The 19,435-nt window shown below is 35.2% G+C and overlaps 1 protein-coding gene across 1 annotated transcript in view; it reads right to left on the bottom strand.

Annotated features, from left to right (window-relative positions):
- RHOJ (ras homolog family member J) overlaps positions 1-19,435 on the bottom strand; it is a 121,705-nt gene that overhangs the window by 38,793 nt on the left and 63,477 nt on the right. The window contains exon 2 of the mRNA XM_003756339.4: positions 7,181-7,239. Coding sequence (XP_003756387.1) covers positions 7,181-7,239 — 59 coding nt within the window. The remainder of the gene's footprint in view (positions 1-7,180; positions 7,240-19,435) is intronic.

Here is a 19,435-nt window from a genome sequence, read left to right as displayed (position 1 = left end):
GACAGAAAGATAAATATATACACAAAGAGAGAGACAGAGATAGAGATAGTGACAAAGAGATAGAAGTAGAGAGACTGAGAATGAGACAGAGAGACAGACAGAAAGAGACACACACATTGAGAAACACACACACACACACACACACATAGACTGACAGAGCCAGAGACACACACAGAGAAGAGAAAGGGAGAGAAGGAGAAAGAGAGAGAGAGAGAGAGAGAGAGAGAGAGAGAGAGAGAGAGAGAGAGAGAGATACTCACACTGAGATGGGGGAAAGGGATTCAGAGAGAGAGAAAGAGAGACAGAGGGACAGAGACAGAGACTGAAAAGAAACAGAGAGACAGAGAGATGGAGACAGAGACAGAGTGACAGAGATAGAGACAGAGACAAAGCAATAGAGAGACAGGACAGAGGCAGAGAGAGAGACACATGCAGATAGACACACAGAAAGAGATAGAGACACACACAGAAACAGAGAGAGACACACACACATAGTCAGAGAGCAAGACAGAGATGAAGACACAGAGATAGAGACAGAAAGACAGAGAAAGAGAGGGAGAGAAAGAGACAAAATACTTAGTTATAAAGGAAAATATGATGAAATTTTCAAGATTATTTAAATTTATTAGTAAGTTTTAAATAAAGAAAATCCATAGGGAAGCACACAGAAAACAATTATACTGACTAAAATGAGAAAAAAGTGACAGAAGACTTAAAGAGGAAGATGCGATCCTAGCACATGGACAGTTTAAAGCAATTTAGAATTGGGGACACAAGATAAAGATATTACAAATTGATTGTGGCTTGTAGCATTATAATTTTTAAACTAGCCTGTAATAAGGCATTCTTAAGACTATCTAACAAATATATTCTTTGGGTCTGATTTTATCCTATAAACAGTTTGTTTATACATATAGAGTTATCTTCTCTATTAGACTCTAGAATTGGGAATAACTTTTCCTTTCTTTGTATTGCCAGCATTTAACACAGTGGCTACTACACAGCTGAGACTTGATAAATGCTTATTGATTGACTGATTGATTGAATATAAGGCTGAAAATAAGATTTTTTTTTTGGCGGGGAGGAGGAACTAGGTCTGTGATGGTGAGGAAACTCACTCTGTCAATACAGGTGAGTTCTGCCAGTTGCAGCCTTACAGAATTGCCTAGGGGCACTAAGTGTAATTGATGTGACTCTTGTCACCCAGTCAAAATATGTCAGAGGCAAGACTTGAACCCAGGCCTTCCTGAGTCTAGCTCTACCATCCTATCTACTGTCTTTTACACCTTAGAAATCAGCAAAGGCTACAATTCAGAGCTCCATTTATTGTTTTGTTGATTGTATAGACTTAAGAAAGTGGTGGGGAAGAGATACATAATGAATAATAAAAGAAATAAACTTAAAAGTGCATCCTACAGGGCTAGTTGTTAAATATTTACCAACACAACCCTCCCTTTGGGCACTACAAAGAAAATAGGTATTCAATTGAAATTCTTAATAACTGTTCTACTGAGTTAGAGTAGGTGTTCTTCCATTCAGAGAATCAAATACTATTTTCTGCTAAGTATATGAACCTTGGAACCAAATGGGAAGTTCCACAGTAGTCACAATTATTCTTTAGGGAATATACATATTTAGTCCCTATGCAATAACTGCTGAGCTGGGAGGATTCCTTTGTCTTTTATCTTCCCTGCTTTCTCCCTTTTGCCATTCCCCTCCATGGGAGTGACTCACTATAGTAGGGGTTGGTGCCTTGGGAGGACTATTGGACTTAACATTCAGAAGAACTAGATTGGGTACCTCATTGGCTGTGCAATTTTAGGCAAGTCACTTCTGTCTTTGGGGCCCAGGTTCTTCATGTACAAAAAGATAAGCTCTAATGTCTTTTCTCACTCTAAAGTTTCTACACATCTGTATGTCTGTATCCACTGTTCTTTGGATTTGTGCACTTCATTCAGATTTCCACCTCTTTAACCATTCAGGATGCCTCTTGATATGGTTCTCTTCACAGAATGGATACGCAGGTTTTAATTGATGTCTCTTTCCTCTTCTCCTAAGAGACTTTATAGTGTGAGCAGAAAAAAGGACAATACTAGCTAATTGTGAAAACAAAACAAAACAAAACAAAAGCCTGAGATAACTATATAGGAGACTTCAAATAACAATTACCAGGGAACTCTCAGTGGAGGAAAAGCATGGCTAAACACTTACTCCAAAGGACTTAAGATGTATGGATTTGGACAGACTAAATAGCCTGATGATTCTGACCTAAATAAGTGACCCAGGACATACAATTAAAAACAAAACAAAACAAAACAAAACCTAAGCTAGAAATTGGGCCAGAGCCATAAACTGCTTTAAGTGAATTAAATTCCTTCTCTGTGTTCTCTCTATTACTTCCTCCCTAGTGTCTCCCTTCCATTCTCCTTCAATACACAGCCCTTTAACCAAACAGTTAAGAAAAGAGGTATTTCTTAAAAGAGAGTCTGAAATTTACAAATAGTCAATACAATATAAAAATAAGGAGGACTTTTGGATGTGTCAAGTTAGATGCTAACATGAAAAATATACACACCTATATGTATATATGCATATGTGTGTGTTTATATGTGTATGTATATACATAGAATGTAATTTTTTGGGGGGAGGCTGGATTTGAATTCAGCTCCCTTGACTCTAGTGTCAGTGTTCTATCCACAGCATCATTTAGCTGCTCTGCTAACATTAAATATTATTGTTTCTGGTTTACTTCTGGTTCATCCTCAGTGATTACAATAATACCTGGCCCCTGAAAGGTGCTTAGGAAATGCTTATTGACTGAGGGTGGGAAGAGGAAGTCAGATCAACATCAAGTGCCTGTTATGTGCTAAGTAGCTGGGATACAAAGGAATGTAAGGGGTACACAGACAGTCCTGCTATCAAGGAGCTCAATCCTTGGGGAGATGACATGAAAACATCTACAAACAAGTTATACATACAGACAGTTACACAGGAATTTATCACTCACATACATGTACACACACATCACACACAACACACACATACATACACACCACATATATAAATGCATATACAATTATACACAAATAGCATATATGCATACATAGACAATATACACACGCACATATACATGCCATATATAAAACACAAGCATATACATATACACATGAATATATCACACAGTCTGCAACACACTATATACACATACACACATATGTACCACATATAACCACATATACATATATAATTATGCACACATACCATATAAACATGTATATGTAATAGATATATGCAATATACATACCATATCTACAAACACAAGTACATACACACAAGAACATACCACAAACACACATGCACAATGCATATACACAAAATATATGCACATGACTATATCACAATTCATATGTACACATGCATGTCATATACACATGTACTATATACATACATATACCTTTATATACACACTACATAAACACATATACACTATACACACATACATGCCATATATTCAATACAAAAATATACACACATATATGCCACATATAAATACAATAATATATAATTATATATACAGACTACATATACATACACATATAACATATAAATTCACATATGTATATCCTATATATTAAAGAGCATATACACCTGTACATATATATAATATCACATACACACATATATAACATAAAGGATTTAGAAAGGTTTCTTGTAAGATATGAAATTTTAGATCAGGAAAGTTAAGAAGAAGAGATGAGGAGAGATAAAATTCTAGGCCTGGAGCACAGCCAAGTGAAAATGCCTGCAGTTGGGGAATGGGTTGTTGTGTGAGAAAAAGCAAGAATCCAGTGTCCTTGAATCAAAGTATATAACAGAGGGGATATAATAGAGAGGGAGGGAAGCAAGTTATAAAGGGATTTGAAAAGCCAGAGAATTTTATATTTGATCCTGAAGGCAATAGAAAGCCATGGGGATTATTGAATGGAGTGAGAGTCTCAAACTTCTACTTTAGCTGAGTTTAGTTGAGTGGAGGAAGGTGGGTGGGAAGAAACTTGAGGCAGGAACAGCAACTAGTAGGTTATTGTAATAATTCAGGCATATAGTGATGAGAGCCTTTGTACGAGTGATAGCGGTGTCAGAGGAGAGAAGAAGGCCTACATGAGAGAAATGTTATAAAAATAAAATCTATAGTAATTGGTGACAGATTGGATATAGAAATGGGGAGGGGGGGGAGAGTGTGAGGAGTAAGGGAGACGAGATGATTGTGGTAATTCTTACCATACTATTAGGAAAGTTAGAGAGAAAGCTGCTAGTGGGATGGGATGGATAATGAATTCAGTTTTGTAAATGTTCGGTTTGAAATGTCTTCAGAACATCTAGTTCAAGATATTCAAAAGGCATTTGGAAGTATGTGGATAAAGCCCAGCTAGGGAAATCTGGGAATTATCTGTAGAAAGAAGATAATTGAATCCATGGGAACTGATGCAATTACTAAGTGAAATAGTATAGAGAAAGAAGATATTCTGTGTTAGTGAATATGACCTGATTAAAGATCTGGGAAAAGAGTTAGGATAGTTTGACAAAGAGGAGCAGAACCAGGAGAGAGAAAAGTTATGAAAACCTAGAGAGAAGAGAAAATATCAAGAATAAGGTGATCAATTGTGTCAAGAATTGCAGAGATGTCAAGAAGGATAAAGACTGAGAAAAGTTCATTAGATTTTGTAATTAAGAAATAATCATTAACTTTGGAAAGAGCTGCCATCATTAGTTAAGAAAATAACAGTTGAATTAAGGAGAGAATGAAAAAAAGGAAGTAGAAGAGCTAATTGCAGACAGCCTTCTCAAGGAGTTCAGCCATAGAAGGAGAAGAGATATCGGACTATGGCTAGTAGGGAAGGATGGATCAAGTGAAAGTGTTTTGAGAATAGAGGAGACATGGTGTGTTTGTAGGCAGTAGGTAAATAGCTAATAGATAGGAAAAGATTGAAAATTTATGATAGAGTAGGGACTGATAGGACAATATGCTGAAGGAGAGTGGATGGAATGTATTTGTGCATGCAGAGGGTTTACCTATGCAAGGAAATGGGCCACCTCTTCATATGAGCCAAAAATTAAGGAGAAAATAGCACCTGAGTGATATGAAGTGAGAAGGAGGGATAAAGGAAGATAAATCCAAACCAATCAAGTTCACTCTGTTCTTAGCTCTAGAAAAAAGTTTTGGTAGCAGAAGTCCATTACCAAATAATCTTCTAGTATTATCTTTGGATTTCATGTATTCATTCTTTTTCTGCCCATCAGGCAAAGAACAATATTCATTTACCAATGAACACATGAGATGATCCAAAGTAATTTATCAGAGTATTAAATAGTATTAGTTATTTCTTTTATTTTGATAAAAGGATATCATCTCATAAGAATGTTCTCCTTGGAAGCTATGATGGGACAGTGAAGTTAACAGTGGATTCTATTTTGTCTTGAAAGAACCTCGATTTGAGTCCCAGATTTTTTGCCTAGTTTCTATTTTGTGAGCCTCAATTTCCTTATCTATAAAATGGGGATAATAATATTCATAACACTTCCTCATGGGGTTGGTTTTTTAATGATGCCAGTGGGATTGATTCTGTAATATACCAAATGTATTAAACTTTTGAGGGTGGCCTAGAAACCTAGAGGAGGGTGTTTCCAGTCACTCCAGGGGAAAGGAGTGATGGTCCACGAGGATCATTTCCTCACCACTTTTTCTGACAGCATTTTCATCATCTCCTCCACTTCCAATAAATGAAGGGGGGCTGTGAGTCAAAATATTCCATCTCCCTTTCCGATCTTATCTCTCTTTTTTCTCCAATGTTCTTCCTTTTTAAAAATTCAATAGTATTTAATTTTTCCTATTATATGCAAAGATAGTTTTCAACATTAATTTTTGTAAGATTTTGAGTTTCAAATTTTTTTTTCCTTTCCTCCCCCTTCTGCAAGACAGCAAGGTTATACTTGGACGATATTTCCATATTTTTCATGTCGTGAAAGAAAAATCAAACAAAAGGGAAAAACCATGAGAAAGAAAAAGCAAAAAAAAAACAAACAAACAAACAAGAAGGTGAAAATAATATGTTTCAATCCCCATTTAGTCTGCATAGTTCTCTCTCTCTGCGGATAAGGATGATGTTTTCTATTCAATGTTCTTCCTGGATGGGAAGGCAGGAATGAGGCTGACTACTGCTCTCTTCTATTCATTATCCCTACCTTGCTTTCATTTATATTTAGCATAAACAGCAAATAGCCCTCTTCACTTAGTTTCCTGACCCCAATCTTAATGATCTTGGTAATGTTATTTGTTAATAAAGACAAAATTTAGCCAGCAAAAACCAAACAAACAAAAATGCTACAATTTCAAACATCCTTTGTGAGCACTAGCTTTCACAGTTCAATTGAATAAACATTTGTTAATTGTGTGCAATGTACAAAATATTTCAGTAGGTGCTGGGGATATAAAGGCAAAATGAAAACAGTCCCTAACTCTTAATAAATTTATTCTCTACTAATGGAATACATGTTCATAGATAAGTGTATACAAGAAAAAGTAAGGAGATGGAAAGGGCACTAACAAGGGCATCAGGAAATACAAATCATATTAATCATAACAACAACAATAATAATGATGGTTGGCATTTTATAGTGCTCTAATGTTTGCAAATAAATATTTCATTTTTATTCTTACAATAAATGCAATCATTATTCCCATTTAAGAGATGAGAAAACTGAAGCAAAGAAGGGTTTAGTGACTCTTGCAGGGTCATATAGTTAATAAGTGTTTGCAGCTGGATTGGAACTCAGGTCTTCCAAACTAGGGATCAATGCTTTACCCACTACACTGCTTTGTTTGCCATATGAGAAATACTTCTTATAGGAGATGACAGCATGAAATGAGTTTTGGAGAGAGGAATTCCAAGATGTGGTAGGTGAGGAGGGAGTGCATTCCAGGCATGGTAGACCACCATTGCCAAGGCACTGAGATAAGAATTTGCCTACAGCAAAGAAGTCAATACATAAGTAGCAAACTGAAAAAAAAGGTAATATCTACTCTTTTTTACCTTCCTTGGAAAGGGCTGTCTGTACTTATGTGACTAATAATGGCATAATTCAATCCTTTCCCCAAATAAAGAATCAAGATATTCAAATATACCTGTCCTGCTGTGTCATACAGTCCAAGTAAGTGCTGCTTGCCTCCCACTGTCACAGTAACTAAGGAAAAAGAAAAAAAAAAAAGAATTCATAAAATTAAGGCACCAATCAGCAGAAATTGTTTTTCTATACCAATCTCTTTCCAGGCATGCAGAATAAGCATATACTTTACCCATGTATATTTTAAATTGAGCTGACAGCAGTAATCTCAAATGAAAGGCATCCTTGAGCTACAAGTGAGAGCAGATAGTCCTAGGAAAGTCCAACCTTCTCAACCGAGGAGATGAATCTTACTGGTACTGCCAACCATCTAGGGACCCTCAGGAGGCCACTGACTGACTGATTTTCATTAGTCACTTCCTGCAGGAAAAACTTTTGGATCCTGAAAGCTTTATATTGATGGTTTTTTTCCTTTCCTTTTGTTTTACTTGTTTGGTTCAAGAAAACAAGAAACGGCTTGAATAACTTCTATATATGATCTAGAGCAGAGCGCCTTGCTTAAGCAAGAAACCTTGCTTAAGGGGTGGGAGAAAGAATATAATCCAACAAAGGAAATTCAGGAGTACCATGGAAACAAAGGGAGGACAAGATATCCAGGAAGGAGATATGTGTATGTATGACTGTATGTGCGCTCATAGGTTTTGTAGAGGATCAAGAGTGATGAAGAAAAAGAAAAGGTCATTAAAAAGATATTTGAGTAGTATGATGAGGTAAAGAGGAGAAAAATCAAATTGTAAGGAGATGAGAAGTAAATTGGTGATAATGCTTGTTGATACCCATAGTCTGTTTTTGAAAGGAAGAACTGATAAAGAACTGTAGTTTAAAGGGACGTGAGGCTCAAATGAAAGTTTTTTTTTTTTTTTTGAGGATGATAGAGAATTGGGCATGGTTGTAAGACAACTGGGAAGGGCTCATTAGATAGAAAAAGATGGAAAAAGTATAGAAAAAAGAGGGAAGGCTTGATAGAAGTAACTCCCAGGATGGGAGGAGATGGGATCAAGGGCACATGTAGAGAAATTAGCCTTGTCAAGGAGATCTTATACAGCTCCTTTTTCAGTAGCTACTTTTCAAATTCTCTAACATTTTCTTCCTTTACTGCTGAACTTTTGAGCATAATTCCATTTGTATTTTAATAGTAATGTCTTTTCTTCCCTTTGGTGCTGTTGACATGACTTCAACTTGCCACATTTCTAGATCAAAATGCTTCATAAAAAACAGTGGTTTTAGCTCTAGATCAAAGCCATGTTCCACAGAACCATTCATAATGTCTAAATAGAATGATTCTTCAGAGGTCTATGGATAGATTTCATGGAGTCTGTGAATGTGGATGGCAAAAAATTACATCATTAATTTTACTAACTTCTAAAGAAAATACTTAATTTTTTCTTCAGTTATTTGAAAATGTGATTATAGGAAACGGTCCATAGGTTTTGGCACATTGTAAAAATGGTCCATGACACAAAAACATTAAGAACCAATGAAATGCCACAGAAAAAGTTGAGTACTATTCCCATTCTATCACTTATTTGGCATGTGACCTTGGAATAATCATTTCATCTCTCTGGGCCTATTAGTTAAATAAGGCAAATTTACCAGATGCACTCTCAGGTTCCTTCTAGCTCTGATATTCTGTGATTTTATGATTCTAATTTTATATTTTCATCAGACTTTATTGATTAGATTATTCTTTATAATACTCCATGTGACAGTGCATTATGATTAAATTAAAATAAATTAAAATATGGTTTATTATAGAGATAGTAAATTGAAATCCAACCTAGACTTGTAGTTCTTGTAAGATTATGTGATCTCTAAGGCCCCATCCAGTCTTAAAAGCCTTATCTCCAGGATTTAACATGGGTTTACTCTCAGAGGGTAAAGGCTGTGATACTTGCTTCTTGTCTTTGGAAATATTAGAATATTATGAGTATAAAATGACAGATTCAGCACCATGAGACCCAAATTTGAGTTTATACATTTACTAGCCGTGTTATCATGGGTAACTTACTTCATCTGTCTGTACGTCAGTTTCATCATCTGTAAAATGTGAATATTAATAGTTGGATTGTATACCACATAAGGTAGTTTTGAGGAAAGTGCTTTACAAACTTTAGATTGCTTTAGAAAGGTAAATTTTTATCATTTTGCTCAAAACCTCACTGTTTTCACCCCTAGGGTTTACCTTATGTCCAATGGCAAGAGAGCACCCAAAGTTTAGTCAGGCAGAAGGAACAGCATCAGATTATAGTGAAATGAAATTTGAGCAATCTGGCACATTGTCTTCAGAGAAATCAGAGGAACAGACAAAGCTGGCAGGCAGAATGACAGATTGCAATCCCAGATCAGCCCCAGGCTCTTAGAGCTATTAAAGTTATTTTCTTGCTCAAGTTGGTTTTGAACTGAAGCGCTCTAATGGCCCACTAATGGCAATAATGGTTCTTGCAACAAAGTGTGAAGCATTGTCTGAGACCTGTTAAGTATGTAAAATGAATGTTTTCCTTTCAATCCATTAAATCCTATCTTTCCTTCTGTTTCTCTTTTGGTTCTGTGTGTTTTCTAGTATTTGACCCAGAGGGTAGATGGGGTATATAGCTCAGGTGCTTGGTCCATGTTGCCAATGATAATCCAATCACAAAGTTGAATCTATAAATTGATTGTATTGGACTTCATACATCTAAGGTTCTTTACAACTTTAATATTTTTTAAAAGAATGTTTTTATTTTATTTTTTTCAATTACACATAAAGCAATTTAAAAATATTTTAAAATAATTTTCCAAATTCCCTCCTTCCTTGACAAAGCAAATACTTTGATATAAACTTTACACATGCAGTTATACAAACCACATTTCCATATTAACCAGGTTAAAACATAATTGGGAAATATTTAACAAAATAAAAATACAATAAAACATAGATGATGTTAATATGTGGTTTTCTAAGTCAATGTGCATGTGTAGGAATCCTTATGGTTCAGCAGCCTCTGTTTCTATTTGAGTCTGACATCACTGACCTATACATTGCCTGTTCATTCATTTACTGTGATTTTATCACCCTACTCATTAACCTTCATGGCTTTTCCATGTCTTTTGAATAAAGTAAAATCTCCTTAATCTTGCACCAAGATTCTTTATGATGTGAACCTAACTTATCTTTCAAACCTTGTTTCAGTTATACAACAAACATTTGTTAAGCTCCCATGATGAACCAGGAACTAGGCTCTGAGAATACAAAAAAAAATAATTTCTATTCTGAAGGAATTTATATTCTGATTGAGGAGAGAAGATATACATGTATCTGCTATACCCATATGGATCCTACATGCACAAACATTTATATGATTATATACAGAATTAATATAAAGAGAATAAATAGAAATAAATGCATAATAGTTAAATATAAGATGTTTTGGGAGGGAAGACATTAGCAATTTGAACAGGGATCAGGAAGGAATTCATATAGAAGATGGTGCTTGAGCCTTGTCTTGAAGAAAGAGAGTAATTGTAGGAGGTAGCAATAAGGAGGGAATGAATTCCATGCATGGAAAACATGCAAAGGTATGAAACTAAGAATGGAATGTATATGTGAGGAAAGGTGTGAAAGTGAGTTTGTTTGAGTAGTACAGTGCAGTATAGGGGTGGAGGGTAATGTATAAAGAGGCTGGAAAAATTAATTGGAGCAAGGTTGGCAAAGGAATTAAAAGTTAAACAGAATATTTTATATTTGATCTTAGGGACAACAGGAATGGAGCCATTGGAGTTAATTAAATATTGAAGTGAGATTATCAATTCTGCATTTAAGAAATGTCATTTTGGGAACACTGTGTATAGGAAGACACTTGAGGCTAATTAGGAAGCTTTTTTAATAGCCTTGTGTGAAAAGTGCTGAAGCCTTACACTAAGGGTGTTTCTGTGTAAGTAGGTGCAGATATCTGGTTTGTTCAGTGGATGGAGCACTGAAGTTGAGGTAGGAAGTTTTGCTTTTTGTGAGTTCAAATGTAGCCTCAGGTGCTTAGAGCTGTGTGACTCTGGGCAAGTCACTTAACACTGTTTTCCTCAGTTCCTCATCTGTAAAAGGATCTGGGAAAGGAAATGACAAACCACTCCAGGTGTAAGAAATGTTGAGGTAGAAACAGCTAGCTTTAACAACTAAGATTGGATATATGGACAGAGGGATTGTGAGGAATTGAGGGTTATGTTGAGTTTGCAAACCTATAACACTAGAAAAAATGTGGTAATGGTCAACAGAAATAGGGAAGTGTAAGAGAAAAGGGAAGAGAGAAAAATAATGAGTTGTGTTCTTCATCTTCCATTATTTCTCTATGTACATCTCATACTCAGCTAAACATAGCTCAGTTAAAATATAACATGAATATGTTTTCTGAACCTTTGCTTGTGTTCTTTCTTCAACTGAACACTCATTTCCTTATTCTATCAGCAAAAATACTATTTGTTCTTCCAGGCCCAGTGCAAATGCCAATTACTTTAGTTAGCCTTCTCTTTATTTCTGATACAGTCTCTCCTTAATATGAACTTTCCTGAGGTTCAGATTAAGATATTTGCTTATTTGATTCCTCTTTTACAGCATGAATCACAGTCTACCTTGCATTTATTTTGTTCAAGTTATTTGTGTTTTAGTCTCCATTCTTAGATTGTAAACTCCTTGATGGATAAGATTGTGTCTAATTTATCTTTTTGATCTTCCTAATCCTATGTTTTGTGCAGCATTTGCTGAATTGAATGGAACCCAGCAGCCTTGAGTATGGAAACATCAGTCCTCTTTTCCCCAATCTAACTTAAAAGAATGATTTAGTTTCAGGTCTGATGTGAAAAGAAAGGTGATGATTAGCTTGTCTAGAAAAAGTGGTGTATATACTCCTCATGATGTATATTCTTACAAATTCTCCTTTTCCATATGCTTCCCCAAATACATTTCTCTCTGACCTCTGCCAATACTTGAATGTAAAGCTGAGAAGGCTTTTTTTTTCTTCCTTGCAAAAAGTCTCTGAGTAGCAGATGTTTGTTATTTTTTTTGGAGGGGTAAAAGCTGCCCTTTGATATTACAATATAAGCTCTCACTTCTGCAGAACAAGATTTGAAAATAAAACCTGACAGTTTCCTTGTGGATGCATTTCTTATCATGAGCTGAGCTCAGTTCCCATTGGCCTGAGGTCTACACATCCCCCTGAAGCAGCTGAATGTCTGATTTAAACAACTAAACTTAAGTTAGCTAGGCAACTCTCCACCCTAATTTCCCTTGTTTTCTCATTTATATTGCATAATAGTTGATGTTTTTGATGCATCTGTATGGATTTTTAAAATTGTATCTTATTTTTCCAAATACATGTAAAGATAGTTTTCCATGTATATTTTGTAAAACTTTGTGTTCTAAATTTTTCTTCCTCCCTCACTTATCTCCCCCCTTCCCCAATATAGCAAACAATCTGATCTAGCTTAAATGTGTGCAATCCTTTAAAAAATTCCATATTTGTCATGTTGTGCAAGAAAAATCAGACCAAAAGGAAAAAAAATCCAAGAAAGAAAAACACATACAAACAAAAAGGTGAAAATACTATGCTTCTACCGACATTCAATCTCCATAGTTCTCTCTCTAGGTATGGTTGAATTTTCCATCCCAAGTCTATCAGAATTGCTTTGATAACCACATTGTTGAGAAAAGCCAGGTCTATCCATCTGTGTGGATTTTTCACAGAACTGCATGTCATTCAGCAACTAATTACCCTACACAGAATTTATCATGGAAAAATAGTTTTTAATATTCCATAAACTGACCTAGACCCATGGTTTTCATTGCAGTTTTCAGACTTTGCCTACATCTATTTCACATTAGAATTGTATGTCCAGAAGTCAAATGTTCCTCCATCTAAAATAATGAGGAAACAGAACTATTCAAAGATTTTTTTCTATTCTCTACAAATGAGAATAAATTCACCCTGAGAAAGTAAGAATATTGAACAAAATGGTGAATGATATAACTTGCAGTTGAAATATATAATCTAATATTACCTGATTCAACAAGCATTTGTTAATCTACTCTGGTCAAGATACTTTGCTGTGTTTTAGAGATATACAGGGAAAAAGAACACCAAACCCAAAACATATTGCAAAGGAGCTTACATTTTGATAGGAAAATTCAAAAGTTAAATATGAACATATAAACATGTTAAGTAGGTTGCACGCAAACATCTCTGCAAGTAAGGCTCTAAGACAAACTATTTTAAGTTAAATCTACTCCTCGAACTCTCTACTTAAAAACTGCATAGCTCACATTCACTAATATATTTGCTTTTCATACTCAGTCAATTGGCACAAGTAGTTACAAGCAAAGACATCTAATGAAATCATAGACTAAGAAAAATTAGCAGTAGAATATTTTTTCTGTAAATCTTAGGAATATTCTTCCACACACTGAATATGAAGAACGAATACATCTAGGGAGCATGTGAGAAGAGAGATATAGGTAAGAAATGAGTGTGGCTAGAGCATACAGAAGGAAGAGTAGTTCTCCAATAGAGTGGGGTCACTGATGCTTTCTGGTGACAGGAGCACACTATTGCTTCTGGGCTTGTTCCCTCCCCCTGGTCTCAAGTGGCACGTAGTTTTGGCCAAATAAATAGTCTCTACTGGGTATGTGGACTTGATTTGTAAACTTTGCTTGGTCAATGCTCCTTGCAGGTCTTAGGAACCAGTACTTATGGTACTCTGCTGGTCTCTTAGCAACTGATCACTTTCTGTCATGGGTCCATACTTCTAGGCTTGTCATTGTGGAACTTTTCTCTTTCTCATAAAAGGTGGATTGAGACTTGTCATTTCTCTTCTGACTTCAAATCTAGAGACTTAAATGTCAGCTGCTTCAGAAAGGCAAGATTTTGATACTGTTTTCTCTTGAAAGGACAATACTATCTTGAGGAACCTAGTTCCTTTGAGATACAGAGTAGCCATCTATCTCAATAGTAGCTATAGATAAAAAAAACTACTTTTGCTTACTTTTATTTTTTGACTTTCTAATTTAAACTTAACTTTCTGCTTTGGAACAAGGTCTCTGTTTTAGATATAGAAAGTCTTTGTAATTCCTGTTTACAATTGCCAAATTGAAGTGCTTAAGAAATGTTGTAGAGATTTCCCTTTCAATGAACTGTCAAGAAGCCTTCTGTATCTGAAACCTCTCAGTTTTCTCAATCTGAAATTATTTTTGGATCTCTTCTTGATGCTAAGTGGAAGAAGGAAAGACAAAGGAACAAAACCTGTATAGATAGAGCTGCTAGAGATGCCTCTCCTTTTTAATTATTTGTTTCAAAATCTTGACCTTATTATTTATATGTTACCAGATATGTTTCATCAGATTTTAGGGCACTATATAAAGCCCTTCAAATACACACACACACACACACACACACACACACACACACACATTCAAGTTAACAAATGAGAGGATCAACTTAAGGTGATCAAGAAAAGTTTCCTGTAAGAGATGGTTGAAAAGTCTTTATTGTATCCTGGAGGTAATAGGAAGTTATTGAAGATCTTTAAACATTAGATTAACATGGTTTGATGTGCTTTAGAAAGATTATTTTGACAGCTGTATGGAGAGATGAGAGCCTGGAAGATAGAAATTCAATTATAAATGACACTGTTAGTAGTATACTAGTTGTACTTAATATTAGGTCACTATATACAAAAGAACAGTATGTTGGGAAACTCAATGAACTCATAGAAGTTATTGCTGTCAGTTATTTTTTTGGAAAAAATGGTGAATTTAAGAGGTGTTTCAGGACTGGAAACAGACAAATATTCTCTTTTACTCCATCTTTCCCTCCTTTCCTTCACCCCCTCTCCCTTCCTCCCTTTTTTCCTCCCTTTCTTCCCTCCCTTCTTCCTTAAAGATATGGCTGGTTGACCTTGACTTCAATTGACTTCAGTTCCTGTAAAGATTCTGTGATGTATTTCTGTTGTTGTTAGTCAGTTGTCTGAGTTATAACTGACTCTTTGCATCCCTGTTTAAGATTTTTTCAGCAAATATTATAAAATGATCTACCATTACCTTCTCTAGCTCATTTTACAAATGAAGGAAACTAAGGCAAACGAGGTTAAGTGACTTGCCCAGGATCACACAGCTAGTAAGTATCTGAGCTGGATTTAAACTCTGGTACTCCTGATTCCACAGTTTGCATTCTATATACTGTATCACCTAGCCTCCCTGATATATTTGGTGATGGAAAGCTTTATAAACATTGTTAAAGGGAAGACATAATCCTATAGAGATACATCAGAAACAGACCCTGCTAGACTATAATTTACTTTTTTTGACAGTTTTTCTAGAATAAAAAATCAAGGGAATGTAGAAGAAGGTTACTTCCATTTCAGCAAAATATTTGACAATCCCTTATGATCTTTGTGTATGAAAGGTAGTGACATAGGCCAGATTATAGTCAAATGATGGTGTTTTCAGAGCAGGTTGGATGGCTAGATCTAAAGAGTAATGATTAATTGGTTACAGGTTGCTTAAGCATCTGCCCTTGATCCTGAGTTGTTCAGCATTTAATTAATGATGTGAATAAAGGCATAATTTTTATGCCCATAAAATTCTGAAGATGATATAGAGCAGGGAGAGATAATTTATATGTTAGATGAGTCAAGATCCAAAAAAGATACTGATTGGTTAGAATCATAGGCTCAATCAAATAGGATGATGTTTAACAGAGATAAATGTAAAATCTTACACTAGAGTTAAAAAAAATCAATTTCACTATTATAAGATTGAAAAGGGAAAGCTTAGATAATAGTTCATCTGAAAAACATTTGCAGTTTTAGCATAATACAAATTCAATATGAGTACGTGGTTTTTATGAAAGCCGCAAAAATTAATGTACTATTACGTGGATTCAGTAATGTTTAACAACTGGCTCCTTGGAGAAAGAATAGTACATTTTTCAGATTAATCTGCATTTCTAACATTTTCTTCTTCACTTTCTGGACAATAAACAAAACAATAAATTAAGCCTTAATTTGTAATGTTTGCTGATTTCTGTCTGTTCATGCTGAAAACTGAACAATTGGTTCTCTGAAGCTAATTTGACCTGGTTCTAGTTTACCATTGTTTAGTAGTACATAGTTAAAGATGAAAGGGGCCTTAGGGCCTTACATTATCATGTAGAACAATTTTCCAATTTTATAGATGAGGAAACTGAAGTTTAGAGAAGTTAAATGACTTAAGATAAAGGACTGATTCAAATCCAAATTTTCTAGCTTCAAAAATCTTCTTTCTATTCAACTATTTTGCCTCTATTGAGCTATAATATCTATGACAAGGAAACTGAGAGTTCTAGTGTACTTTATCTTCTTCAGACTATATCTAGAGAACTTGGTTCAGTTCTGGGCATGACATTGTAAGAAGAACATTACCACAATGGCACGTATCCTATAGATAGCAGAAAGATTATTTATAAACCATGCCATAAGAACACTGGATGAAGGGAAGAGAATTTGAGGGAGGGACATGATTGTTATCTTCAAAAGGAATTAAATGGATTCTACTTGTAGAAAAGTTGTAGAAAGGTAGATTTTGACTTAGTATGAGAAAAATACTTCTTTATACTTAGAATCATCCAAAAGTAGAAAATTCTGCACCAGAAGGTTGTAAGATCCCTGGACCTACAGATGTTCCTACAATGACTTTATGACCATCATTCAGAGATGTTGTGGAAGCCGTTATAATTCAAAGGAAGATTAGACTAAATGACCTCTTAGGTTTCTTTCTAGTCTATGATTCTTTGATCCTAGGATATACTCAGGAAAAATGAGCCTTCTCTTTTGTATTCTTCTCTCAAAAGGCTTATATTTTCATTATATCTCATTTACCAAAAGTTCTGATTTGTGGCAACTATCATTACCTAGAAAATGGTCACAACCAAGATATGTGACAAGGCTTCTGAAGAGTCTATAAACATTTTAGATGCAAATACTTATTATTAATTTATATCCAAGTATTGTATGAGGCACTAAAAAACTATTTACTTTGCTTCAAGTGAAGAATCATCAAGATCTCTGCCCAAACATATTGATTTTTTGTTTAACACAGAATTTTACCAAGTTTCATCAACTGTTTCTTTTTTATTCTCAGCACACTGGAGATAGCAAAAAAGTATGAATAGATCCAGGAATATTACTAAATGTAGATATGGTGATTGGAAAGAAAAGTGGACAAAGATTATAGCATGAACGCTTTCTGGTTGAGTTTAGATTCCCTCAAAAAACTCCAGCAAAGATTTCAAAGACCTTCAGAAGATGCAAATATCCAATTAGAATCAAGGAAAATCCTAGTAAACTTTTTTTAGGATTTAAAAGAAAGTGGGGGGCAGCTAGGTGGCACAGTAGATACAGCACCAGCCCTGAAGTCAGGAGGACCAGAGTTCAAATTTGACTTTAGACATTTAACACTTCCTAACTGTGTGACCCTGGGCAAGTCATTTAATCCCAATTGCCTCAGGGAAAAAAGAAGGTGGCTGGAAGCCTCTAGGTGTTCTGAGTAGAAAAATGCAAAGGGATGGGGGGACTGAAGCATGTGTAATCTCCAGTATGTGGTTTGAAGCTTGTTGCAGACTGTTGGAGCTGCAGCAAGGGACAAAGCCTTTTTTTTTTTTAATAAGTGACTGTAAAAAGGTACAAATTGGAACAAAACTTTGAGCTAACTCACAGTGGGATCCTCCAAGAAGCTTGTATGATGATCTTCAATATTAATTGGAAACTTTCAAAATCATAGAAGAAGATAGAGCCAGCTCTTGGCAAAAAGAGGGACAAAGACATTTTGGTCAGTCTGCATTGACATCCTGCAGAAGACCTTTTGTTGACAAGTTTTGTTTTTTACTACAAACATTTACAGATTACTCCTGATTCAAGGGAAGTCTCTTATAACAAAAGAAAATAATTAAGTAAAACTAACAATATAGTGTCATCATCTGAAAGTTCATGCATCATCAATACAAAACTGAACAGAAATCAATTTTTCTCAGTCCCATATCCCCTCTTACTGAAAAAGAAAGGTAAGAACTGCTCCTTCCCTCTCAATTTCTCATACTAAATATGTTTACTCAAGGAAAACAAATTCCCCCAATGACAAGGCAGCTAGGTGGCTCAGTAGAGAGTGTCAACCCTGCAGTCAGGAGAATATGAATTCAAATCCAGCTCTAGATACTAGTTATGTGACTCTGGGCAAGTCAATTAATCCTGTTTGCATCAGTTTCCTCATCTGTAAAATGATCTGGAAGAAAAAAAGTGGCCAACCAATTATCTTTGCCAAGAAAATCCCAAATAGGGATAAGGAGAGTTGGGCATGAGGAAAACAATTCAGCAACAAGCATGTGTGTGTGCACACACACACACACAGATAAATATCCATATAAATCTCTCTATCACCTATTGATCTATCTCCATATAAACCTATCACCTATGTGTAATGTGTAATCTTTTATTCTTGGTCTTCTGGAATTATGATTGCCACTATATTGGTCATAGTTTTTATAGCTTTCAAAAAGTTTTACTTTTACAATATTGTTTTATATAAATTGTTGTACTGATTCTGCATATTTCACTCTTCATTCATTTATAGAACTCTCAGAATTGTTCATTTTTATAATATTGATTTCATAGTATAACTTATTCTTCTATTTCTGTTCACATCACTCTGTATCATTTCTTTTTTTTTAATAGCCTTTTATTTACAGGTTATATGTATGGGTAACTTTACAGCATTAACAATTGCCAAACCTCTTGTTCCAATTTTTCACCTCTTACCCCCCCCCAACCCCTCCCCTAGATGGCAGGATGACCAGTAGATGTTAAATATATTAAAATATAAATTAGATACACAATAAGTATACATGACCAAAACGTTATTTTGCTGTACAAAAAGAATCAGACTCTGAAATATTGTACAATTAGCTTGTGAAGGAAATCAAAAATGCAGGTGGGCATAAATATAGGGATTGGGAATTCAATGTAATGGTTTTTAGTCATTACCCAGAGTTCTTTTTCTGGGCGTAGCTGGTTCAGTTCATTACTGCTCCATTGGAAATGATTTGGTTGATCTCATTGCTGAGGATGGCCAGGTCCATCAGAACTGGTCATCATATAGTATTGTTGTTGAAGTATATAATGATCTCCTGGTCCTGCTCATTTCACTCAGCATCAGTTCGTGTAAGTCTCTCCAGGCCTTTCTGAAATCATCCTGTTGGTCATTTCT

This window comes from Sarcophilus harrisii, chromosome 2 (genome assembly GCF_902635505.1).
Source record: "Sarcophilus harrisii chromosome 2, mSarHar1.11, whole genome shotgun sequence".
Lineage (NCBI taxonomy): Eukaryota > Metazoa > Chordata > Mammalia > Dasyuromorphia > Dasyuridae > Sarcophilus > Sarcophilus harrisii.
The sequence above is the reverse complement of the archived record's forward strand: the minus strand, read 5'-3'. Positions and strand labels throughout refer to the sequence as shown.